The sequence below is a fragment of the Cygnus olor genome, chromosome 24 (genome assembly GCF_009769625.2).
Source record: "Cygnus olor isolate bCygOlo1 chromosome 24, bCygOlo1.pri.v2, whole genome shotgun sequence".
NCBI lineage: Eukaryota > Metazoa > Chordata > Aves > Anseriformes > Anatidae > Cygnus > Cygnus olor.
The window spans coordinates 5,139,884-5,166,648 of NC_049192.1; the positions used below are offsets into that span (position 1 = coordinate 5,139,884).

The window sequence follows — 26,765 nt, forward strand, 5'->3', positions numbered from 1 at the left end:
ACCCACACATCTAAATGGCAAAAAACTGTAAACCAATGCTACTGGGGAAAGGTCCCAGGTTCAGGCAAGCAGCAGAGCACTTGTTTATTGTGTTCAGTAAAAACTTCCCTACACTAAACAGAAATATTTGTACTGCGTCCAGTACTCACGGTCAGACTCTAGGCCAGTTCTGTATCGAAGAATTCACTTGGGAGAACTATGGACACACAAGCTTTGTGTCAGAGTTGGTCAACGTTATGCAACCTTGCCCCCCACCCCTTCCCCCCCCCCCCCCCCCCCCCCCCCCAAGTCCTGTATGACACCAGGGACAAATTCATACCTTGCTAAAACTAAGTGTTTAGTACAAGAGGTTTGAAGTACCATCAGTGCAATAAATCTGAAAAATAGGTTTTATTTTTAACCAGTGGTATTGTGACATCTTATCTGGCATAACCAATTACAGCAAAATTCATGGATAGAAACAAAATAGCAGATCTCTTCTTTGAAGTGCATCCTCCTGTTCAGTCCCCAGGCAGCTGAACAGCATTGCACTGCAGGTAGGGAGTGCATGCCACATGGGCTCCCCTTAGAGTACGGACTTTGAATGAAACATTCCCACTCACACACACGCACAGACACACACGCGCACACACAATGTCTATATTTTTTTAAAAATCTGTAGCAATATTTCCGCATGGTATCACACTGTAGCATCTACACATAAAATGGCTGATAAAAATAATCTTGCTGTAGGTTTACAGAGTATATCTACATTTTTCATTTGAATACCTGGACTGCCGGTCCAGCAGAAAAGGGAGGTTTTTTGTCTTGATTTTGTTGGTCTAAGGAGAGTTTTACCCCAGAGCATGACACAACTCTCTGTTCATCTCACCCCAGACTTTTATAAAGTGTTTGACCTGAAGAGATCACTGGAAAGTAGCCTAGGAGGAACTGATGGCTTTATTTTTTGTGTCCCATCCCTTTGTGCTGCCTCTTCAAACATGTGGTAAAAACACTACAAACAGTTCTTCTCCATCCCATAGGTAACAAGAATACAAAATACTGCAAAAGCCCTTCTCCTCACATACACGGGTATGCTGTCTGCACAGGATGCCTGCAACAGATAAATGTCTTAAAAAGGTCTCCTCCACAAGTCCTAAAACTGGGCTCCTGAGTTCCCCAGGTATAGTTCTAGCACACAAAAATGCTGAGAAACCTCCCTTCTGCCAGTAGCTAACTCTGGGCATTAAGTTCATGCAGAGACCTGTAAAATACAAAATATTTGAACCACGTTTGTATTCAAACATACTCCTTTTTCCTGTTTCCTCAAGCAGAGATCGACCTGCTAAAAACAGCCAAGAAGCTCTTATCAGAGATGGTAAAATATCCTCTAGTAAATGTTAGTTTTATATATATAAATACTTATATTTATAGATATAGACAGTGAAAGGGAGATTGTGGTTTTATGCATGCTTATTTCTTTGCTTTGGATTCCAACGTTTTTAGGAAAAATTCTTTTCAGGAAATAACTTAAATTCTGGCACAAGATGCCATAGTTGTTTCTTTGAAGAACATTTTTTACACTTGATCTCATGAGAAACCCTCCATCCCAATCTCTCCTCCTCTGAAATCAGAAGATCAGAACTAAAGAAAAGGTGTGTGTTTCTGTGCCGTATATTTTATCCTTTCCTCACCAAAGCCTCCACCACGGCAGGTATTTCACACCGAGCTGCAACACAAGAGGAAGGATGCTGTGATTTCATGGCACTGGCTGAGGTACTCAGTGAAACTGTTCACTAATGATTTAACTGCCCCAGTGCCATCCCCAAGAAGTAACAAAAAGTAAGCAGCTCTACATGCACATACAGCTACGACATGCAAGAACATCCAATCCCACCTTTCACAGAACAAGATACACAACATGTGGCTAGCAAGAATCTTCTCCAGCCTCTGTCTCCTGAGAACTAATGCTGGGAAGCCTCAGAACGAGAAGAGAGGAAGAGGCAAAAACACAAAATACCCAATCCAAGGCAAGATGCTTTTGCCTCGGAAAGTTATTTCCTGAATACACAGAGTTCATGCCTGGCTATCTCGGAGCCTTCACCCTGAAAAACAGCAGGGTCAGATTTTCCTCTCCAGACTTTCTTTCCCCTCATTCCCCATTCACTTAAGGCACAAACTTATTTACAGTTTCAAACAAAACCTTTTCACGTTCCAAGAATCAGTCATCAGAAAGCCTGTATGTTCTGCTGTACCAGGAAGATCTGGATGTAGATCAGCCCCCTGGCATGGAACATGGACATCCCTCAACCTTACCCTCACTCCTGAAGAAAACAGAGGAGTCTCTACGCCTATCAACCAACTTCCCTTATTTTGAGGTTACTTAATTGTAGAACAACTGATAAATGGCAACGATTGCAACCAAACTTTGAACGTCACCTTCCCCACCTTGCCCCAGCAGCGCAAACTGTTTGAGCACTGTTTCTGTGGAGGACTAAAGAGCAGTCAGAACAGGTCTTCAGAGGCTTGCCCCAGGCTGTACACAGAATACAAGAGCATGCAGCATGTTTACATAGACTCAGCTTTCTTCCCTCCCCCCACCCTCCCCGATTCAACACACACAAAACCCCTCCACCAAGGAGAATATTGTGACGAGGCACTTGAATGATATTTGGAGAGTCCCTACGAAAAGGCCTTCCCCTCACAGTGAAGTGGGACAAACAGAAGAGAGCAGGTTCTCAGGACTCCATCTCCTCTTGGTCAAGCGGTGGTGGCACAAAGCTGATTACTTCATCGTAAGTCAGGCCTGGTGGGAAAAGCGGGAAAGAAACTTAATATGGATTGCTAAAGACATCCCTCACGTCAGAAAACCTGCAATGATCGTAAAGGTTCTTTCTAGCAGCATTAAAAAAATCAACTAAGTTTTAATTAAGAAAAAGAAAAGAATGGATATACCATCTCCAAGACTAATACACACAAAAGATACTTCCAAAACATTGACATGGATGCAGCTGAAAAACAAAGACATGAGCAACCATGCCACCTACATGCTTGTGTACTCCTAAGTAGTAATTACCAAGGACTGTGCTAATTACGTGCAGTGGGTGATAGATTCACTCACTGCAAGGACCTCAGAACAAACAGTGTCCACATTTTTTTTTAATCAGCTTCTTTTGCGCCTCTAACTAGCACGGCTGAAATGAACTGCAGCTTATGGGATAGACCATGAGAGAATCAGGCTCCCTCCTGTCCCCCAAACTCACTTTTCCATTCTTCAATCTCAAGTTCTCTGCTTTCAAACGACTGGTCATAGGGGTCTGCCACTGGTTCATCGTCTGGGTCATGGTACTGAGCAAAGTAGGCATGAGCCAATGCTTCTGCTGCAGTAATTCGCTTGTCTGTATCCAGTACCAACATCTTCTCTAGCAAGTCCACAGCTGCAAAAGCACCAAAAGAGAAAAGAGAGAATTTTACATAGTGAGCTGTGCGAGCAACACTGTGTTCTGAAACGTAGTTCATAAAAGCCCAAGGTATATGAGGAATATCTAGTTTCTCAGGAGGTACCCATCACCCACAATCGCTTCCCACGTACCCTACAGCCCACACGTATTTTGTAAACTGAAAAATTGCATGCATCTCTGTTCTGACCTACTTCTGCAGCCAAATCAAAACTTTAGGAAAAGTCTTAGTATCCCAGGACATGCCAGGTTCAGCTCTGGGAAGAGCACATTTAAAAAATAAACAAACAAAAATAAAAGAATCAAGCCTTACCTAGTGGATTGGCACCAATAAACACATTTTCAAAGTTCATTTTCGGCATGTAAGACAAAGACTGGATGTAGTTTCTTGCCTGTGGAAACAAACACTCCGTTAAGTATAACACAATCGAGCCACCAAGACAGAGTACATTTCAATCATCCTGAAGCACAACTTATTATGGTCTGTCTCCTCACTTTGCCACCTCTTTTCTTATTCTGATACTTACTAAGCCCATCTTATCCCTTCCCAGCTAAAGGCCACTCAGGACAGTGGAGCACGAGCTGACATTACTTGGGGTTCATGCAAGACTGAGAAGCAAAGAGGTGCTGCAGGAGCTGACTGCCTTGGAGTCCCGACAAGGCTGCGTGCAGTATGGTGTCTGCTGGTAAGCCACACGTTTCACGCAGTGCAAAACCAACTCACTTCCAGGTTCTCCTGAGTCTCAGAAGGCTGTGGTTGAGTATGCACTGTCCAAATCTCAAGTCTTCATTTAGTACAAGAATCTCGCTGAAGAACAAGTAGTTAATCGCCCACCCCATGCCACATGCGAGCACATCATTTATAGAGGCAGCAAACGCTGCAAGTGATGACCTGCCCTGCAAACCACCCCCTCATCTGCTCAGGTCTCACCTCATGGCTGGGCATCCTGTTAATGAGATATGCAGGGGGTGTTCCCGTCAGACGCATGATCTGCTGAAGCTGGTTAATATCTTAAGTGCCTAGTCAAGGGCTTTGTTAAAAACAGTGCAAAAACCATTTTAAACAGAAAACAGCTGCATACAAAGCATCTCTTCTGCCAACCACAAGGCACATGCCAAACAGGCAGGGTCTACTGTTTTTTTTTTTTTTTTTCCCCCTCAAATACTTGTGAAAGTTTAGCAATTGCACCAGTGAACACTTAAAACAATGGAGAATTATTAAGTTGGTAACAGCGTCAATACAGAAAGGAGTATTTCTGTCTGCCATACGTAGCATTACACCACAACATGGTTGCTTTCACATTTCCCAGCAGTTTTAAGCCACTGGAGTAGACGTTTTATTTGGATGAATCTACTCCTCAAAAATTTTCCTAGGCTGCTGCAGCTACATAAAGCCTCAGGAAAACGAACAAAAATTAGAACAGAAACAAAAATCATATCCTCCGCACTAGTTACCAGCTTTTTTCTTCCTGCAGAGAAAGTATTTAAGTTCCATGTGGTGCAAAGTGAAATCAGCTTACAACTAACACCTCCTTCTAAACAGCTTTGAATGCACTTTGATATGTGGGCGAAGTGACAGAAGGCAATAAGTGCAAAATTAGCAAAACATTAGCATTGCATAAGACATAAGAGTTAGCTGATGCCAGTGAACAGGACAGAGAAAGTAAGAGGATACCAAAGTAATGCAGCAGAAAAACAAATACAGAATTTCTTACAGTGACACATTTAAGGCCCTCAAATAGTTTTGCTATCTCTGTACAATGGAAAAATTTAGTAGAGACAATACTTTATTGCATTTTTAAAAAACACTCTTGATTTGAACCTGGCTAAGATCAATTATTCTTTTTATTGCACGATATTAAAGAAAAAAGATCGCTTAAATCTTACACACACAAACAAATCTTTTGCTTAACCTAGCCAACCTTTAAAGCTTTTCTCTCTCACTAATCTGCTGTACTTCAAATACCAGCCTACCCTTCCTCAGAGTCCCAAAAGGTCAGCTCACAGGCAGCCCGAGTGACCTGCGTTAATCATTTCTACCATTCCAAGAGACACCCCGGGATGTTTGAAATTGGTGTGATATTCGGTAAATCTACCAATCCATTCCAACCTGCGCTACTTCTACGTTCCTGAAATGTAATTCAAGGCTAACCTCACATTTACCGTAAGTGTTACACGAGAAAGAACATGAGGTGCAGCACAAAATTATCTTACTGCTCTCCACCACGTTGACCCTGTTGCTTAACAGAAACAGCACCAAGCGACTTGCTGAAGTACGTCGTCAGTTACCTGTAAACGAGTTCATTGCCCACTACAGATTGACTCGTTAATCTGTACTGTTACGCCATCCTTTGCTCTGCCTTTTATGCACTTTACTTTCAGTAACAGGTAAAAACGAATGCCATTTAAAACTGTCTTTGCAGAAGTTCACAATCCAAGATTAAAACAATGAAGACATGGCAATATGGCTGGAAGTAGATGTCGCCCTTTAAAAAGGAGGCTGTAGAAAGCTTTTTGTGATTATCTTGACAAAAGGGCCCCATACACATAAAAACACCTAAAAGGCGTTTTAGCTCTTATGCTACAAAAGCCTGAGATGGTTGCAGCAGTGTTTCAGGAATTAATCATACTACAGAAGGGACTGTGCGTGTCTAGAAGGTAACACTTGCTCTTGTTCAGTTTCCCTCCCCAGAAAGATCCTTGGGTAGGCAATCTGGAGAAATAATAATTGAGACAAGCCTCAAGTTCTTAGCTGTGAAAAATACTTTCCCAGCAGCATCTGATCATACAATATATCACAAAGTATAAACCCACAAACTGAAAAAAAAAGTCACGAAGCAGTAAAAACAGAATATGGAATGAAGAAATCATACCACAGGCAGAGTTAACAGAAATAAAGATCAGATACACACAGCATATGAACTCAAAGCCATCCAAGAGTGAAGAATGACAAAAGAAAAATACAAAAAGAAATCTCAACATATACTACAGACAGACTACAGGAGGGCAACACACAAACTTGGGACTTCCGAAAGGGCAGATATTACAATCAAAGTGTAAACTCACAGACTCTGAGGAGATTTTCTTCAAAAGCTCAGGCCCTGGGGTTCCAACGAGTCTCAAAATGAGCTTCAACTGATCAATATCTAATGATGGACCATAAAGGAAAATGCTGGGACAAATCAAAATGAAAAGCGCAAAATATCAGCCTATTAATGTTGAAAGTTAATGCCTGCCAAGGCCTCAACTGAAAAGCTATTTTAAGCAAACTGTATTCATTCTTCTCGAACAAAATTGCATACCCACTTATAACACAGCTCCATCTGTATTAGATTGAACAACTCGACTAGCAATGCACCACATGCATCGAGTTGGTCACTGCATCCCTACCCATCGCGGAGCACAAGTCCAAGCTTTTTGCCCCACTGGCAAAGGATGGCTTTACATGCTCACTTCACCCTGTTAGCCCCACACCAAAGTAGAAGCAGTCAGCAGGATTAGGCTGGATTAGTGACAGACAAAGCAGAAGACTGAAAAGTGTAAGCACTAGTATTGAGAAAGTCAAGGCCTTTTGTGAACGCCTTACAAGATAATTCAGCCACGCAGAAAATTTGAGAGTTAAGAACGTGACTGGACCCTGCTCACCACCTACAGCTTTGCTGCGGTAGGGATTTTTGGCATCCCTGAACCCTTCCTCGCACCCACAGCAGCCGCTGGAGGATGGGAGGATGGGGCTCTGCGGCCGGCAGAGGGTGCTGGCTCCCTCCAGCTGCTGCAGGGCAGGAGGCGAGAAGCACCTGAAGCACAAGGTAGGCTCAGATCTAAGATCTCTCGTCTGTAGAAAGCTCTCGGGTCACAGCACTGCAGATGCAAAGAGTGTTTTAATCCAGGAAAGAGCCTCCACAAGGCCACTTACCATTCTGAGCTGCCCTCTTAAATAGGCAGAAAAAAAAAAAAATCAGTATTTGGGATATGTGACAAAACACACACTCGATGAAAAAACATTAAAGACAGTTATATGTCTAAAACTCCAGATAGTAAGGAGGTATCTTTTTAAAATCATTAAAAGAATAATCTCCCTTCTTCTCCAAGTTATCCTTCGTGCTGTCCTTCAAATCCCACTGGTGATTCCAGACTGTCTGTAATGTTTATATTTGCCCTCAAAACTCTATCAAGCTAGTTACAAATTTTTCTTTCAATAAAAGCAGTCTATATACTAGCTAGTGTTTTTTTTTTTCCTAGGATCAATGTCTTCCTGATGTTTTCAGATGCAGGTACGATTCCTTCTGAGAACATCTTTTAACTCACATACTACTTATGTAAAAGCATCTTTGCACCTACCAAGGGACTGGTTTGGGGGTTGCTTTTTCTTTTAAATGCAGCGTTCCTGTGATACTGGCAAACTGTATACGAAGGAAATCGCCAATACTTTGCTAAAACCTTTATCTTTTAATGGAAATCTTGGTTTCCAGTTTTCCATATAAAATGTAAAGCCCCTGGAAGCAGTACTTTGTCAGAACAGCTGAACTAATTTCTCACTTCTCAAGTTGCTTGGCCAACTCCTACCTACTCAAAACCTCAGAGTAAATCTAATGTATCTAACGGGATTTAGCTTAGCAGCTCAATTGCCAACTCCTAGTTATCGATGCTTAAATGAAATCACTGTATCTACTGGTGTAGGAGAAGGAGCAGGGGTGCTACGCTAACCATAATTAGCTCATTTAAATTGGATTTTCCTCTATGCCACTTAAAACAGCCCCTATACCTTTTACTGACTCTTGTGAAAGAAACAGTTGTGCAAGTTTAGGACTGCCAGCATCCCTCAGATGTTACATCTCACACCTCAGTTTAAATATTTTAATTATTTTAAAGGTATTTAATGTCGTGTACATCAGGCATGCCAGCAGTATTGTTGCCCAGTTTGCTGTCAGCTCTTTTCCCCAGGGACAGCATGCTATAGGAAGATACTCGTGTAATGTGCTTCAGTGTCTTCTCAGATAAACAAAAGGAAACACAGAACGTGTCACCCACACTGCTACAGGCATGCCAAAACTGAACCGCTACATCTAGTTTTATGTCTGCAATCCATAACTTGCTGAATTACAGCGTTCATTTAACTGCAGGGCCTACCAGGTTCTAGGGAAGTGAGCCATAAGCAACTACAGACAAGAGAAAACACTTAGTAAATACAAAGCAAAAGAAAAAAATGTGCATGGAGAAGGAAAACACAGCATGCAAACCCCAAATGCCATCACCAAGGTACCCGCGACAACTGACAAGTCTCAGTGATTCTGAAATTCAGAAAACGATCTTCCATCGGCACCAGTAGCAGGCATTGCAAGACTAAGAGCTTATCCAGGCAAAGCAAAGGACAAAAGTTGATTCAACTGCCACCCCAGGCAAAAACGGGATGCATCAGAAGAATATGTAATTTCAGACTAGCTGGTTATGATGAAGTTCCCATACTACTGAACAAAAATAATTAAAGAAATATTCTTCAGAGTTTAAAGGGAATACAGTCAACTTAAAATACACAGAAACGCATAGTTGTCTAAGCTAGTACAAAACATTCAAGGTTTTCTTATTTGTGCATTATCGTTTTAATACAAATTGAATTGTCAAACAAAAGTCAACTTTCCTACTTATGTGTATGAATCATTCATATTACAGGAGCTGTAAAAAAAAATCAGGAGTATACACTTTTAACAGAAACTGATCTTTGAATACAATAGATAAAAAGAAAGCCCAACATTAAAATCCTGAAGGACTCTGATTTTTATTACCTCACTTTTTGTCTCTAACTAGTCTTCCCCACAACCTTTTCCACCTCCTAGCAGAGATTTGACCAATATTAGAAAACCATCTTTCATGCAAATACTTTCATTCGTAGATGACAATAGGAACAATTCAGTTCGTTTACACTCAGTAGAGTTAGAAATATTGTAGTAACCCTGCAAACTAAGCCCATATAGATCACGATTGTTTTTTTCTTTTTCTCTAAGAGTATCCAAAACACTTGCTTTAAGCCAACGACAGCCATGTTCAGGATCTCCACAGATTAGTTCCTTCAAGCCTTCATATTAAATTCAGCATTAGTTTATCAGAGACATAATCATCATACAGAGTGTCGAAGACCATCAGCTCCAAATACAACTTTGTTACTTACCGGACAAAATAAGCTGTACATTTTGCTTGTTCTGAAGCCCATTACAAGTAATGGGAGCATCTCTAAGCCTTGTAAAGTAATACCCAGTGGGCTGTAAATAACGTCACATCACTTCTGCTAAATCCTTGGTGAAAGGGAGCAGTATTTCAGTCAGAGAACCACCTGAATAAGAGGATGATTGTCCTGAGCATACTGAAAAGGCACTGCTCAGTCATTGTCTATTTCATTTAGGAAACGTGAAGCTATAGAGTTGAGAAAATTATCTTGACACCAAAAAGCAACAAGAATGTCAATTTTCCCAGTTGTTGGAGGGGAGGAGTTTCCAACTTCCTCAACACCCAAAATACATGGTCACATTGCCTTCAACTGGAATACAAATTCCCTAGAACTGCAGTGGATTTGGACATACCGTATCCTTGGCTACCAGAAGCATGGTAAATACACTCAGAATTCAGCATTCCAGTTTGCAAGCAAGTGTGCAGTGACACCGCAGGAGCAACACAGACCCCAGCACATCTGTGGCACGAAGAAACTATATCAAGAGACCAGAAGTACTCAGCAGGATCCAGATCTGGAAAATTATTAAAACTTTCAAAAAGAAAAAAGACAAAGAAAGAAAGAAGAAAAAAGCCTACCGTTATCTTACTTCTATTTCTTTTCTTTAGATGTCAGCAAAACTGGAGTGGAAGCTGATAGCTTGGTGCCTTTCTAGATTCTTGGATAAGTGTAAGATGCACAAACAAGATTCATAACCACAAACGCTGCTCCCCTTACCATTCTAACCTCATGACCAAGCAGCACACACATTACTTGAAGTAGGAACCAACCAAGCAAACTGTAAGAACTGTAAGTACTACAGAGTTTCACCTGGGATAGAAGAGGATTGAGCCTAATCTTTGGTAACTTAACCAATTCAGAACAGAAAAAGCATTTAAGTCAAAAGTGTTACTACCGTTTACAAAAGAAGTCGAACATTTAGCGTGAAGAATCACAAACATCTTTAGGGAGATCAAAGTTATTTACTTTGTCACCTTAGACTAGTTGACTAATTTCTGTCTTAAAAGCAAACTTTATTTTGCTTTGTGGATATTATTAGTTATAGTTCACAGCTAAAAACACAGCTGTAGAACAAAACAGATCTTCCAAGCCTGAGAACTTTCTTCAAATCATGAAGAACACACTGTGAGACATTTCTTATATGTTTCAAATCCTATTAGGAAATATCTTATTTGCAAGTATCAAGATTTTTAAAACTAAAATGTCACTGTTACTAGGATGCAATAACATCAATAGCTTAAAGAACTTTGCTAGTATTTTAACAAATTAAATTCTTAATTTTTTCCCCTTGAAAAAAACAAAAATCTGCTTACACCAAAATATAAATGCTAAATCAGCTGACAGAAAGTAACTTTTTTCTAGCTTCTTAGCCACTTTCATGTTAGTCTGCTTCTATTCCTGACAATAGGAAAATATGCCAAAGTTAACTAAACAGTAGAGTACAGCGAGTTCGACAACTTTGGAGAGAGATTACAGAATGACAGGCATAAAAAGAGAAAAATGATGAAGCTAGAGCATATCAAAAGGAGAGATGAAAGCGTCAGAACTGTGTTGAGTTGCTCCCCCTGCCAGGGTTTTGGAACCTGGATACCTTCCAGAAGTAACAGTACACAGAAGGCCAGCACTTCCCGCACTAAGATTTTCTTTTAATCAAATGCTAATATATTTCAATTAATGGACATAAATACTAATAAATTAACAAAAGATAATAAAATTAACAAATTGAAAGAATTAAGTTTAATAAAAGGTGGGCAACATCATTTTCTCTTGCAAAGAAACCCCAGTTTTTAGGCAATGAAACATCTTGAGGTGAATTACCCCTGTAAGTCTGTTCAGCCACAAAACACACGTTCTAAGTACAACGCTTTGCATCAAGTCTCCTGGGGAGAAACACCACCAGCTCTTACAAACTGCTTGCTTAAATTTGCCAGTGTCCTACCAAGCCCACTTTGATACCACAGAAATAATTTGGAAGAGATTTTATTCAAGTTTGAGCTTTCACATCAATACAAGCATACAGTGAAAGAAGGCTCGCAATCTGTTTACGCTCAAGCATGGAAGTAGAACCTAAACATTGCAGAGCAGTTTGGAATGAGATCCTTGGCACTAAGGAATCTGCAAACCCACTGCTTTCACAGCATACCACCAGGATACAGAAGAGAGGCCAGAAGGGATGCTTAACATTTGCTAGAAACGTGAAGCATGAGAGGACTCACAGCAGACAGACTACTCCAAGCAGTTATTTTCTACAACCTCAAAGAAAAATAAATTTAAATAAACTAAAAAAGAAACTAACTCCCAAAGATGATCAACACAATTCTGGTCATGCTAATAGACAATAAAAAATAATAGATTTGCCTCTTGCACTTTGCACGCTGTGATGATTTCAGAACTCACTTGTTCTGAAACAACAACTTGTTTCCTCGTGAAGTACGTGAAAGTGGAGATCTCTAACTTCCATTTACAGAAAATACATTACTTGTAAAGGATACGGTCTGTACCAGGGAACAACGTTCTTCCAGTCAACAGTTCAGCCATAATGCATCCCACTGACCAAATATCAACTGAACAAAATAAAATAAAAAACAAACACAAAAACATGAGGCAGAAAAATAAAGTCTCGATACAATCACCCTATCCAACAATTACAAACAACTTTGTGCTTCAGTAGCCTCATGGTGTTGAAACAACCTGCAAGGTAGCTGACACTGTTCAATAACCACTTAGCTAAGACTTGTCCAAATAACATAATACTGCATCAGGCAAGTTTTCCTTCCAGAAAGTAACCTGCATTGGACACCATAGAGCTAGGGAGCTATCTACAAAGTCAAGGAGGAAGAAACCCATTCAAGACTCAAAGGAATAAATTTGTATATGATCTTACACAAATTCTACCCCAACAACCACCAACTATATTACAGATACAAGACAAGCCCACATACGTGCAAGAGGAATAGAAAAAAGACGAAAAGTAGTAAGGTATGAAACCGGAGTAACACATTCTTTTTATTGCTACATATGCACCCATGTACTAGAACTTCCTCAGTATTTTTTCCTCCTTTCTGTGCCTGATCTGAAAGCACTCTAGGGAAGCAAGGTGCGTTGCTGGGAAGCTATTCAGACTGGCAGCAGGATGTAACAAGGAAGAAGTGGCTAAAAAGAGAGGAAAGGAAGGGACATTTATATACATTTTTAGCATTTCTTCACCCCATAATCGCAGACATTTTTTAAGTGCATTTCCAGCAGCTTCCTAGAAAGGCATCTTTTCCTTGCTCAGATACGCTCCATTCACTCACTTTAAAAGCCACTATGCTAGGAAAAGTAAGGGACAAGTGTTGACAATATTTTCCTGATCGTAATTTCAAAGGTTCAAGCTTAAATAAGTCTTGTGCATGTTATCACAATGATTCATAACGCTGATCCAAGACTGCAGTTCAAATACTATTTCTGTGCCTTCTTTTAAATCACCCTTACTGGAGTGTAATTACCGTAACTGTCAATTTACACAATCAAACGGAAAGGAACATGTACATAGGATGACTTCCTTTTTTTCCAGGAATTCAGGAACTGAGAAACCCTTTGTTAGTAAAACGCGCTACCTGTCTGGTTGTAATGCATCCAGTTCAGCATGATCTCAGGAGCCCTGTACCACCGGGTAGCCACGTACCCGGTCATCTCATCATCTGTGTGTCGAGCCAAGCCAAAATCCAAGATCTACAGAACAGAAAAGACATCCGCCAATTACTGCCGTGCTACAACGTCTAGTTGTTTGCTGTAACTGCTTTGCAATTCTTGGATTGGGTGGAGGACGAGTGGTGCAACTGCGAAAGTGAATTACGAAATTAAATTTCATGACCTGTTAAAAGACACCAGCCTAGAATAACACAGCACTCAATCAGAATTAGATCTAGTTATCTTGTCTCTAAAACAACCAAGTCCAAACTAAAGCTATTAACTGTTCACTTTCAAAGTGATTCATTAAAAACATGAACCCACAGAGAAGAAACATGAATTCTGTATAAGGATCTTTAAAGCCCTTTATGTCTGGGAAGGACATGATTAGTTTGGTTCACAAAAGTATTTCTGTAAGACAGAAAAATTAATTCCCCCTTTAAATCCAAGGGACATCCACAATGCATTCACTCAGATCACGGTCAAACTAGTCAAATGGGATTTAATTACCTTTAGCTCACAGTCTTCATTTACAGCTAGATTACTAGGTTTTAAATCCTAAAAAATTAAACAACATCAGCATTAATGGCAGTATATACATTGCTGCACAAGTCTAAAGTAGATAAAAATGTAAATGCAAGTACAAAATAAGACTCCAAGTAGTTTTCAACTCTCTGTACTCAGGAAAATAATTTTATCCCAGAATCAACTCTCTTCTGCTGTATGCAGAAGTGTCAAATACAAGCAAAAATACATAAAAGGCTGACTGCACCACAAGTGCCGTAGATGCGTATTTAACAAATAGAGAACTTATTTCAGAAAGATACAAGCCAAACAGAGACAGGAACAGAAACTGAGGATCTTGAGAACCACTCCCATTGCTAAACTTTTGACTGTTTAACGAAAATAATTCTCAAAAAATTTTTCTCGATTCTGTAGGGACTACATTGTAAGATTCTGTGTTACATTTTTAAAATGCATTGGTTCATTGCAGGAAGTAATCTCATGGTTAATACTCACTCTGTGTATTATGTCAGCTGAATGGATGTACTGCAAGGCAAAATGACAAATTTTATTAACAGTCCAAGTAGTCTTCTTCTCATTTCCTCACTAGACAACACTGCCCTACCCCATCCAACACAATAAAAATGCTACAGCTTGTCTGCAGGAGGAGCCAAGTATAGCATCCCTAGGTTTCAAGTACATAGGTATTGCACTTGGTCTCTCCTTAGGAGCACCCATGAGCACTGCTACCATGAGTGAAATGAGAGAAAAAATGAAACTGAAGAAATGGAAGATTCATAGTCAGGGCAGATTAAAGGACAGCACCCTACATAACTTCCCAGACTCTGTCCACAGGAACGTACACAAATATCTTCTGAAATTATACATAGCTTTACCGTTACAAAGCTCCAAAGAGGAATGGAAGGAAAGAATAACAATAAAAGGTTATCCTACAATCCATTAGGAAAGTTACAGAAGCCCCTCTATGCACTCATATGAACCTCTGAGGCTATGACTTTCATCAAGAACTTGCACTTCCCACTGATGAGCTATCAACATTCGGGCAGCACAGCTGCAGGTACCTTCAGCCCCCGAAGAATTTGGTATATGAGGAACTGCACATGGTCATCTGTGAGTTTCTGGCATTTCACAATGTTGTTCAGATCTGCTCCCATAAGGTGTGTCACCAAGTACCTGTGAACAAAAGGAAACAGGCTATGAAGCAATCTCTTCAGCACGATTAGGATAAAAATTCCTTATGAAGCACCACTAGCAGGGCTGGCTGTCCCAGGCATGTTGCTGAACGAAATATAGTCATGACACACTACGTGATGTAGCAGATTAGTACATCAATTCCTACAGCGCTGGTTAATAAAACGAGTGAACAAATTGGAAGAGTGGAATAGTGTAGGATGTTGAAGTGTCTTTTGCGTTGTATTTCACAACTTCTTGAGAATAATGGCAGACAAATTAAGGTGACAACAATTCCTGTAATAATCTGGGAGAGGTATGGGAGATAAAAAAAGATGTTTTGTTGCAATCTTCAGAGAAGTTACCTACACATCATTGAATTCTTCTAGTGACTTGGCAGGGGTGAACACATCCAACAAACCAATAACCTAGAAAGAAAAAGGTAAAGTGAAAGAGCTGTGAAAAACATTCATAGCATAACATGATACAGTTAATAAGGTCCTTTGTGGAACAGAAAACTACTCATTCCACTAGACGTTTTATTTCCAACTACACGAATCATTCAGATGTAGACAAATTAGTATTCAAACAAGATCAGACACAAGCGTACATTCTTGTGTATAAAAACATTAAGGTCAAAATACACATGTGTCTTTTCACACCAGCCGTCCACTTAAAACATCAAATGGGAGCCACAACAAATCAAGACAATTCAAGGCAGGTGTAAACACTGGCTTAGAACACCTTATTTCACAAAACGACTGAAATTTGCTCAGGGAATGAATGAATGAAAAACCACCAGACAGAAATCCGTTTGCTTCCTGCTAAATCCTTAGTTATACCAGTGACTCCGTCTTAAATCAGGCCTAGGAGACTGTATTTTTCCCACGTGTACTGAGTAAGGATCTGCAGCACAAGCAGTGAATAATAATGACTACACCAGAAAGCGAGTCAGGAAAACAGTGCAATGCAAAGAGGACCCGAGTTTCACACGGAGCAGACAACTTCACACTGTCTCTTGTATTTGCTGCCCTACGAGCCTCTATTCCACCTTTCCTTTTCACACCTAAACTGTTCTAATAGTGAAGGGTAAAAGGGCATGTATGAGCTACTTCGTGGAAATGAACAGCTATTCCTTATTAACCTGGAAGTATCTTCTAGTCATTTAGATTTAATTTAGAAAACAACCCAAATCTGGTCCAAAATGTTCGAATTTTCACTATGATGTGCTTTTAAACCTTCTTTTCCTTCTCTTAAGAGTATATTTTAGTTGGTGAAAACATGAGATAAAGACACAGGTTCCTTCTTCATATTTGAAGTCTGAATCTCACCTGTCTTGGATACATAAGCATCATGAACGTTTCAGCAATGCTTCAAGTGTTCATATGAAGCCAACCACTCCTGTGGTTCCCCTTCAGCACTTTTTTTTTTTTTTTTTTTAAATCTCATCATTTACACTTGCCAAGGATGTCAGAGCCAACTGAGTTACATTTAAGCCAGTAACTAAAGCCAAGCGTTTCAGGGAAGCTAGACTGTTTTTGGAAAAGAGAACAAGCAGGTAGGCAATAAAAGCCTCTGTCTAATCTATGTTATACATTCTAGATTACATGTTCATTGGGGAACCTGAATGAACGCTTTTCTGCCTCTCCTCATACACATCACAACTCTGCTTCTGGACAAACATCATCTTCAAACTATAACATTCACCCTACATAATAATTCTCATGTTTTCTTTCTCCGGTGAACTCTTCCGTATTGGTATTTACAGAAAAACGCAACGTTATCAACCCAGTTTAGCATGAGAAGACAAAAACCGACCTTGCCACCTAGACTTCAACTTTTTCATTTATCGTTTTTATCTTGCTACACAGTAAAGCTCACTGTCACGCTATCCGTATCTTTCATCAACAAGTTTCGCGAACACAAATTCAGTCATTTTGCAGCACGTCACTGAGTCAGTTTTAAGGAAGTGTGGTCACCAACAGATGGAGAGCCCCACTCCCAAATTTTGCATACCCCTTGCAGTGTTTTAGGTTGTCGCAAAGCTTCTTCACGTGACACAAGTCCAAGTTTGCTCACATCTGCTCGGGGCTGTGCTTTACGCAAGCTAACGAGGCCTCGTGGAGCCTGAAAGTATTACGCAGCTATTCTGGACTGCTCTGCAGGTCCGTTTATTTGCTCAAGATCAACATGACCAGACTCGATACAGGACACAGAAAACTACCCTGTGCTCAGGCTCCTTAAAATGCCGTACCTACCAGATATTCTGTGGTGTTCTGCGCCGTGCAAAACCCCGTCTTCTACCTCCAACCTGAGACCTGAACAGTCAGTGCACTAGCACTACCAAGCCTGTCGGAACTGGCTCTAAACATCCCTGCATCTGCAAAATTTTAAACCACAACCTAGATAAACGTCCCACAGACAGATGATGGTATGATGAACTGATAACAAATATTTCTATATATAAACAATTTAAACAACATCCTTTTATCCCTTACTCTCGAAGATATATATATATAAATAAATATATATACATATGCCCATTGCAATGCTAACATCAAAAATATTAATGAATACCAGACATAGAACTGTTGTAGCACCAAACTAATTTCCACTGTTTAATAGTATTAGCTTGGACAAAATGGATCAATACTCTGATACTCATTTATTTAAACATTCATTCAAAGCTTTCCTCTGCAACAGTTTGGAGAATATCTCAGGTACGTGAGAAGGTCCAGAACAACCTCCAGGGGATGGATATTAAGCAGGATCAAATGCTATCTCTACCGTTAAGACAACCATATCACATAGAGGCACTGAGAAAATGCTGTTGCAAATAGCACAAACATCTCAAAAGTTCTCATTATGTCAGCCATGCTAGAAATGCCAGGAAGATTTAAGGGATACCACCTGCTGGCTGCGGTGCTAAGAAGCCACAACACACAACTACCGTTGCCACAAAAGACGGAGCTCTGATCAGACCGTCCGGGGAGAACCTTCCAGTGAAACCAGGCTTGTTTGTTTGTTGCCTTAGATAAAAGTAGGCGGCTTGCTCAGCCCACTTGTTAAACATTATTTCCCTCCTGCTAAGCTGGAGTTTGCTTGGACGAAAACCAAGAGCCTTCCTTCCTCTAGGCACTCTGACAGCTCTACAGAGGGCAAGTCATGAGACTTTTTGCTCTGCTGCAGGCAGTATTTGCTCCTAACAGCATACAGAATTAATATGCCAGTGCCTTAAATACCACAAACACACAGAATTGTTCGGCCATTTTCTACAGCAAACTGAAGTTATACTGAAAAACGATTAGACAGCTTATTACATAGTTCAACATAACATCTGTCACACTCTGTTTCATTTGTTCCCCTGTTGATAATGGATGGCTTGTAAGAAAAGACACCTTGATTTCCCACCCCCACCACCCCCTTTATCCTTATTTTATTTACAGGAATCTAGTGAACATCTATCTACTCCATCCCCTTCTGACATGATGGCATGATGGAAATCAAAACAAGTAAAACCCTCCAGAACACACCAAATCTTGATATATATGTATTTTTTTAAAATAAATACTTAACATCACAGCAATTACAGCTTACTGTACACCAAGAGAATGGACTGATAGCACCTGTGTCCTAAACCCTTAGCAATAACCTGCTAAGCAGAAACTTCCAAATTACTCTAGGAAATCTTAGGCTTTTTAATTCAGAATTGACCAAAAAAACAAACAACACCACCACCGCACGCTTTTCTTCAACCATAATCCCTTGGAAGACTGCAAGCTTCATGTTTAGTTTTAGAAAAACCTGTGCAAGGAGATCCTTAAATTCAGCCCTGGTGGATGCTCACTGGACAGCCCAACTTCTCAGAGCATCTCCCTTAACTTACATTTTCATGTTTCATGTGCTTAAGTAGTCGCAGCTCTCGGTAGGTCCGCTTGGCATGGATGATTGACTGAAATGGTCGGGACAGCTTCTTTACAGCCACACGCAACCCGGTTTTTGTGTCAAAGGCAGAGCTACAAAAAAGAGTAATCGAATGGTCAAAGTGAATAATTCATAAACACCCCCGGACCCAGGTAGCAACTCCAGACAGCAACTACGTGGGGACTGAGTCTCAGTCAACTTGATTTCTCCATTTTTTCAATGAAAATTATTCCTAAGCGTCCTGGTCCACAACCTCCACCCCAAACTCCCCCACATTTATATAACTGTCGGTTTCTACAGAAAAGGTTCATCAGACGCATCTTGTTCACATAAGTAAAGGGAAATTAGTATATTTAAAAACGAACTTTGCAGAAAAAAAGGACATTTTTATAATTTCTCTGTCTAAAAGACATTTGTGCTTTTAAACATAAATAAAAGCATGAAACTCTGGAGGGAAGAAGACTCCTTGCAAATATTATCCGTATTCTTAAACATACTTTCATAAACCACACTTCATCACAAAATAATTTGCTATGCTCAAGATACCATCTCTGATGGTTTAAGCCCATACAAAAACCCAAAGCCTGCTCCTAATAAAAACCAACTATGATGGTTATTAATCTCAGCTGAAGCTGAAGTCAAACCTGTTAGGTATAGCATATCTAATCCCAAATTCCTGTTACACAAAAATGCACGTGAGTAAATGATATTTAGCTGTACATTACCAAAATCTGTCCCTTTAGCAGAATAAAAGACTTAAAATAATGTTTCTTCTTAGAACCCACGAAGACCAATTCCATTTATTTGGCAACTTGTAGTGCAGTTGATAGAAATACTTTCTGCTGTAAAATCATCCTCTGGAGGATCATCTCTTTATAAAACTCAGAAGCAAAAGCTTTAAACTTTCGAAGCAACCAAACACTTAAGCCCATGAAGACGTATGTTAAACTTCTGACATGCTGCACAAATCTTCCAGGGCTTAGGGCTTACGTTTAAGGAACCGAGGAAAAGCAAGCATTTAGCTGTGAACTAAATGACTCCTCTTTCTTCTCTTCTTTGAGGTTCTTATCTAAAACCAGCTCTGGTTTGTCAAAAAAGGAAAGGGGAGGAGAAGCAGAAGATGTGAAATCAAGGTTATACTCGATACAAGATAACCAACAAAGGGCAAGTTTGGAAGGGAGGAAGTCAGAAGAGCAGCATGGGTTGATTTTCCTGCTGCACGTTGATTCAGGCCGGACTCCTGTTTCCACTTAAAGGCCAGTATGCACTCGTTTCTGATAAGCATCAAGTGAAAAGGAAAGCTTCACATGTATAAGCATAAAGTGTGAAGGACCTCAACTAATAGGAGGCCCAAAGCCAATCACAAAAACGGTCCTAGAACAACCCCACAATGCACATACAAGAAACCAAAGCCCATCTGAAAAAAAACATAGCTGCCATTTATATTTAAAGCCATTAATTGGGATTTGTTTGCAAAGAGATAACTTATCTCAAGGAACTTGCTATATGATGTTTACAAGATCTAGGAAGAAGCTTGTATTGTGTTTCCTGCAGGCTGCAATCCTTCCCCAGGGACCTGCAAAGAACGGAGAAGCTCGCCGCGCACGGCGGCCGAAGGGCATCTCCTTCCCTACGAGGGACACCTGCACGCACAGTGCAAAGAAACCTCTGGAAGAGATACGAAAACAGGGCCTGGAGGGAGATCACAGCAGCACCAAATTGCCACAGTTGAATTTCTGAAGCCACACCGTGCTGCCTAAAAGGATGCCCAAAATCGCTGTTTCTGCACCAGCGTTATCCTTTGCACCTCGCTCAGCCTGGACAGGTGGAAGGAGCCACGTTCATTTTGTAACCCTGCTTTCAGATGACCTACATCAAGTTTTCATCTACCAATGGAAGGCTGATATTTAAGCTGCAACACTTCAGGAACATAGAACGCCTTTTTTAAGCTTCACATTTACCACTTTGCAAAGTGCAAGCAAACCTAATTCAGGCTCTAATTATATGACGATATTTTAATGATGCTCAAGGTGTTTTCTAGGACTTGGTGCAGAAACGAGATTAGTCATCTGAATTCAATACAGGCTGTTGTAGATTAGTCACGAAGCTCCACCAGCTTTCAAACACCTCAGGTGCAGAAGGCGGCGTGCACCATTTTCTCTTTCATCTCCAAGAGAAGGGGATGCCCCGCACACCGACAACCCTCAGAGCCACCACCCAAGGTCAGATTTCCCTCCTGGTTCCCACACGACTCTCTAAGACGACTTCGGAGCCACCAGAAACAACACAAGCTACTCGGGAGCCCAATGGAAACTCAATTTCACCTTATTTTTAATGACATTTTTGGGGTCGTATCAAAGGAGATTTACAACCTGCAAGGAGACCTGCACTCCGCAGAACCGAGAAGTTATTTAACCAGCAGTGACACCATGCACAAGTCCAGGAGAGAAAACACCACATTACTTTGCGTTTGCAATCTAGAGTTACTCTCAAAGTCAGAGGAATTCTAAACTTGGTCATATTGGAGGCCTAAAACCTGCTTCCCTACAGATAAAGGCACGCCGCGTAATTTTTTGCCAATACAGATAACTGCCTGATGGCATTTACAAGTACAGAACACGGAGCTACACAGCAGGTGTCACGCTGCAGAACATTTTAAAACACACTAAGCTGGCTTTCAGCACAGCCTTAAAACAGCTGCATTACACTGATCGTATTGCACCTAAAAAAGCCCAACTGGGAAAAACCGTGTGATCCATAGTTTTAAATCCCTTATAAAACAAGCTCAACACCAATTCAGAATTTATCACAGCTTCCACCGTTTATGACTCGTTACACAGCACTGCAGCACAGCACATGCACAGCATCTCCCTCGCTAAGTGAGCTCCACCTCCAGTCCTGAGCTACCCTGAACTGAAACCAGGGCATAAGAGCTGGAATAAAGCAATCACTTCACGGAACCTACCCACTGATTCATTTTACATCTTCTTGGAAGTAACATCTGTAGCAGTCTGAGAACCTAAAGCACACGCAAAATTACTTACAAGTCCAATACATTCAAACATTAGATAATCACAGTGCCAATTTTGGTGCAAAAACTCTTTTGCTAAATGGCATGCTGCTCACGGCCAGTGCCTGTGCAAAGACCCGAGCTAACTGAAGCATTTTGTTGGTACCCTTGGAGTTAGCTCCCGTGTCCCCAGCTACAGACAGAAAAGCACAGTTTGCAGTACCCAAGAGCTTATCAGCAAAACCAGTTGCTTCTGAGATCTGTCTATAAACGCATGGCAATCGTTTACCCTCCCAACATACTGCAAGAAGCTGTAAATCCTCCTCTGCTGCGCTGGGTTCTGCTGTATAAAAGCATAAAAGCTGCAGCAAAAATCTCCCTCTAGCAAAGATGTGCTCGCTCCCACTTCATTTCTTAATCCACGAAGTTTCCAGCAGGTTCAGCCTTCACTTTCAGAGCTCTGCTCCCTGCTCCTGTGCGTGCCCATCTCCCACGCGATCCCTCCTCGCGTGTTCTGCTACCGCCACCTGCGCGGCTGCTCCATCCCACTCCCTGCACTGGCGTTCCCTGCAAACCACTGCTCACGTACCCACCACACCTTGCAGGCACTTCCCCGGCCTGCACACATACTTCGGAGGCACCTGCACACCTCGATAAGGGATTACTAAGCCTAAAGACACACATTGGTTAAAAAGAAGTACACAGAACTGCTACGAAGGGGATGTTTAAGGTTTAGTCGTTTCCTCCAGAGTCTGATGTCTTAAAATGTCTTAAACCCACAGTATCTTTCCATTAGTTTAAAAGTAGGGGAATTATGTCAGGGTCTTCCTAATACTCAGGAAATTCAGAGTCAGCGGTGATAAAACTGCAGAGAGAGGGGGAGAACAGCTACACAGCCTGGCAGCTTACGAACAAGAAAGGCTGGACGACCTTTATGCAAGTTTCTGAGGAGGGGTGCAATTCCTTTCCAAAGGAAATAAGGTAACACAGAGAGCCTGCAAAGCAATTAAACCAAAAGCCTTATTTGTGTGTCATGTTGATACCTATGCACAATAACTGTTAAAAAAAAAAAAAAACAACAACAAAAACCACCATGAATAAAATAAACTCCTAGGAGCACACCAAATCTGCCTTCACATTTGCGAAGCTGATGGCGAAGAGCACCAAAACACCCGCTTGCTTAGCCCAGAACCGGCTGAACTGCAGCCGCTTGCAGAGCCTTCCCCCGGCACAGACGAGAGGCGCAGCGAGCCTCCAGCGCCACTGAGTCACCGATCGATCCCGTCCCCATCCCGCAACCTCCCGCTGCGGCACGCCGCACCCCCCAGCCACCTACACCCCTCCTTTTCCTTACACCAGGTATACTGACCGGTGCTTCGGGAGCCCACGTGCTTTAGCGCAGACCTCGTTACAGGTTTTGACCAAACCCTTTCCATGCAAGAGACTGCGCTGCACGAATATACAGAACTCTGGCAGGAACAAATGAAATATCGTTTCACACAACAGATGCCATTGCAATTGTTACGTGACTTCAGAACGAACCATCTGAGCCTACATCGCATGCTTCTCAACGGCTTGGCACTGCCGAATCCCTACTTGCAGCTCCTTACGTTTTCAGTTTTTCTAGACTGAAAGATACTCGAGTGGGATGTTTGAGTCTCTTTCTCCCAATACTGCACACAGTATTCCAGAAAACACTAGAATATTTGCTCTAACTTTACGCGTGTGCTTTGGCTGCCTTAAACTGCCAGCACAAAATGCCTTTCTCCATCCACTGACTACACAAAGTCATCTCAGAACACCCTAATATATAAAAAAAAAAAAAAAGGCTATTCTGGGTTGTACTTACATTAGACATTTAAAGTAGATACAGCAGATACTCCATAATCTAAACGATTCATTTGCTGCCTTAATTATTTTTTTTTCTTCCACTTTCCAGAATTACCTCATTTTTAAATCTCTCATCTTGCCAACTAAATAAACAACAAAGCATCTCATTGCATTCTAATATAATAATGCTGTAGGCAGATAGATACGGGAGTATATTTAACCAGTCAAAGGGTGGTTAAAACCCCACAATTTCCTGTCCCAATACAGAGGTACTCCAAAGTCCAAGTCTGAAATAAAACTGGTAACTTATTCCTGGAGCAGGAGGGGGAGGGAAAAGAGGGAGAAAAATCTGTAAAGGAACAGAGAGCAAAGCAAGTCATTGTAGGAACATCCTAAATACTATGCATCACCAGTTGCAGCTTAACAACATTACAGATCAAAGAGAATTATATATGCACGGCTTTTTTTTTTTAATCCAGACATACTTTCTATATTACTAGTCTTCCTGAATAGTATCTTTTCTGAAGCACGTTTTCAGTAGAACGTAAAGAAAACCATCAAAAGGGACTGCGCTAAGGCTCATGTGCCACATGTCCGCGACTGCTTCCAATACCAAATTGTTTCATCGGGGCTGAACACAATTGCACAATCTTTGAAAGTTTTGACACAGCAAAACAGGAAATTCATGATGCAAACTCTTCAGTTATTGGTTGTGAAAACAAACATTGGAAGTGTTACACACACAATAGAGATTGTGAGGAGGGGGAAAACTGAAGGGGAACGGGCGAGCCCGTGTAGGGCCAACCTCAGTTACAATGGCCAAGGCACTGAGCAAATCCATTTCCGACTGCACTCGGGGAGTTATGTAACTGTGGCACTTAAAGGGGTATTTATCAGCTAGGCCTTTCTTTCACCAGAGCTAAACCCTTCAAATATAAAAAAAAAAAAAACTCAGAAAGGCCATTGCTTAGCCTTTGTCTTCTGTGGCATATAAGCAGCTATATACTCAGGGCACAGCAGCTTTAAGAAATGCACGTGATTTAAGCAGAGCTTCCTGACAATTTTTAATAGCTAGCTAAAGAGCAGCAGAGAACTTCTTCAAAATTGCAGCACATGCAAAGCAACCTTTCTTTTTTTTTTTTTTTAATTACCAGAGGCCAGTATGCATTGATCCTTAAAACATAAATGATATTCATGATATGAATTTGCACATTATGTTAATGAAAAATAGGCACGCCTGCTCAAATACAGCAGCACAGCAGACGTACAACCATTACGCACTCCTATTAGGAAACTCTGATCACACTTTGACAGAGCCAGAGGACAGAGAATAAAAAGCAGAATGCTCATAGTGTCGAAATTTCTTAGTAAAAGGACACAGCGATCTATTAACACTTACATACACCTTTACTATACGGCTGCTAAAGCCTAAACGCCAACCTGATTCAGACACGACCTCGTCTTTCAGATTAAATGAAGTATGCAGCCAAGTTGATTCACATTTAATGATCCAACATGTTTCAGCAGAGGAACTACAACCGAGGCATGTGTTCATATTAGGTAAGCATTAAAGACTACACTGTGAGCTGCAAGCCCTGCTGAATGCTGCAGCCCTGACACCCGGACGCTGCTCTTCCAGGCTGCACGCTGCAGTAATTCAGTCATTGAGCACAAAAACAAGCTCTCCTGCCTTGGCCCAATATTGCAAACGAAACAAGGCTTGCAAATCCGCTGACAGAAAGCCAGGGATGGGCACAGGGCCCCCGCAGCCTCCCCTCCACCAGCAGCTTCCAGCTCACAACGCAGGGGCCTGGCGTGTGAACGCATCCTGCAAGAAACTGGGTCCTGAACGAAACTGGGACGAGAGCTGCTGGGCTCTGCAAAGCAACAGGGGCCCTGTCAGGCTCTGCAAAGCGACAGGGGCCCTGTCAGGCTCTGCAAAGCGACAGGGGCCCTGCCAGGCTCCATCCCCTCCTCCCCCTGCCAAGAACTGGGGAAGGCAGGGGGGGAAACGAGCCCGTGTGAGCTCACGGGGGAAAGGGGGGGGGGGGGGGGGGCTGGGCTGTGATTATCTTCCCCTGCAAATTAAAAAAAAAAAAAAAAAAAAAAAACTGTTTTAGTGCCACCTGCCATGTGGTGCAATCCCCGGCGCATTCCAAAGGCGAGACGTTGGCTTCTCGGCGGTTTCGCTGTTGAACCGAGGGTGGGGGGGGGGAAAAAAACGGCGGCGGAGGAAAGCCGGGAGTGGGAGAGGAGCCCCCCCACGGGGGGGGGGTGGCGGCCCCCTATCCCCCACCTCACCACTCACCAGACGGAGCCGTAGGCCCCGGAGCCGACCGGGGAGAGGTTCTGGTAGCGCTCGGGCACCTCCCACACCGTCTTGTTCAGCTCCTGCCGGTAAAACTTGGGCCGCTCCTGAGACATCGCGGCCGCGGAGCCCGCCCCGCCCGGCCCGGCGGGAGGGGGAGGCTCTGCCCGGGGCACCACCACCACCACCACCACCACGTCCAGCAGCAGCAGCAGCAGCAGCAGCTCCTTCCTTCCTTCCTCCTTTCCTCCTCCTCCTCCTTCTCTCCTCCCGCAGGCGGCAGCAGCGCCGTCCCCTCACGCCGCCGACCGTTGGCCGCCGCCCCGCCCGCTCCCCGCTTCCCTCAGCGGCTTCTCCTCCCCTCGCCTTCTCCTTCTCCTCCCCTCTCCTCCCACCTCGGAGCCTGTCACCGCCTTCCCCCGTCCCCTTCTCCCCTCCTCCGGTGAACCCTGCGGGGTGGGAGAGCCCGGGGCGCCGACAGGGGACGGGAGCCGGACCCCGAGCGGCGCAGCCCGGGCTGGCCACGGCCCCGATCCCGACCCCCGCCGCTTCCCGGCCCCGATGACCCAGCCCCAGCTACGGGCGGAGATGCCCCAATATGGAGCCGATGCGGAGCTATCGCGAGAGCAGCCCCAATCGCGACGGCGGCCCCACAAGGGCTATAAG

At 42.3% G+C, this 26,765-nt stretch overlaps 1 protein-coding gene across 4 annotated transcripts; it reads right to left on the reverse strand.

The window, feature by feature from the left end:
- Positions 1-375: 375 nt before the first annotated feature.
- MAPK14 (mitogen-activated protein kinase 14) lies at positions 376-26,688 on the reverse strand. 4 transcript variants are annotated; one of them, XM_040535740.1, is made up of 12 exons: positions 26,100-26,686; positions 18,914-19,043; positions 15,397-15,455; positions 14,919-15,030; positions 14,353-14,382; positions 13,843-13,890; positions 13,260-13,374; positions 12,153-12,224; positions 4,369-4,448; positions 3,751-3,829; positions 3,243-3,416; positions 376-2,785 (listed from the first exon to the last, which is right to left on the reverse strand). In XM_040535740.1, the coding sequence occupies exons 1-12, from the start codon at positions 26,213-26,215 to the stop codon at positions 2,718-2,720; spliced, it is 1,083 nt and encodes a 360-aa protein (XP_040391674.1). In that variant the 5' UTR covers positions 26,216-26,686; the 3' UTR covers positions 376-2,717. The 4 variants fall into 4 exon arrangements, with proteins under 4 accessions (XP_040391674.1, XP_040391673.1, XP_040391676.1 ...); XM_040535739.1 differs by lacking the exon at positions 4,369-4,448 and adding an exon at positions 6,504-6,583 and having other exon boundaries at positions 26,100-26,683; XM_040535742.1 differs by having other exon boundaries at positions 25,918-26,159.
- Positions 26,689-26,765: the final 77 nt, after the last annotated feature.

Bases quoted from the DNA above. Each gene is read 5' to 3' on its own strand.
- MAPK14 (XM_040535740.1), bottom strand. From the start codon at position 26,215: ATGTCTCAGGAGCGGCCCAAGTTTTACCGGCAGGAGCTGAACAAGACG. The intron at 19,044-26,099 runs GTGAGTGGTGAG...TCTTTTTTGTAG, and splicing joins GGGGCCTACGGCTCCGTCTG to CTCTGCCTTTGACACAAAAA. The intron at 2,786-3,242 runs GTGAGTTTGGGG...TTTTCCCACCAG, and splicing joins TGAGATTGAAGAATGGAAAA to GCCTGACTTACGATGAAGTA.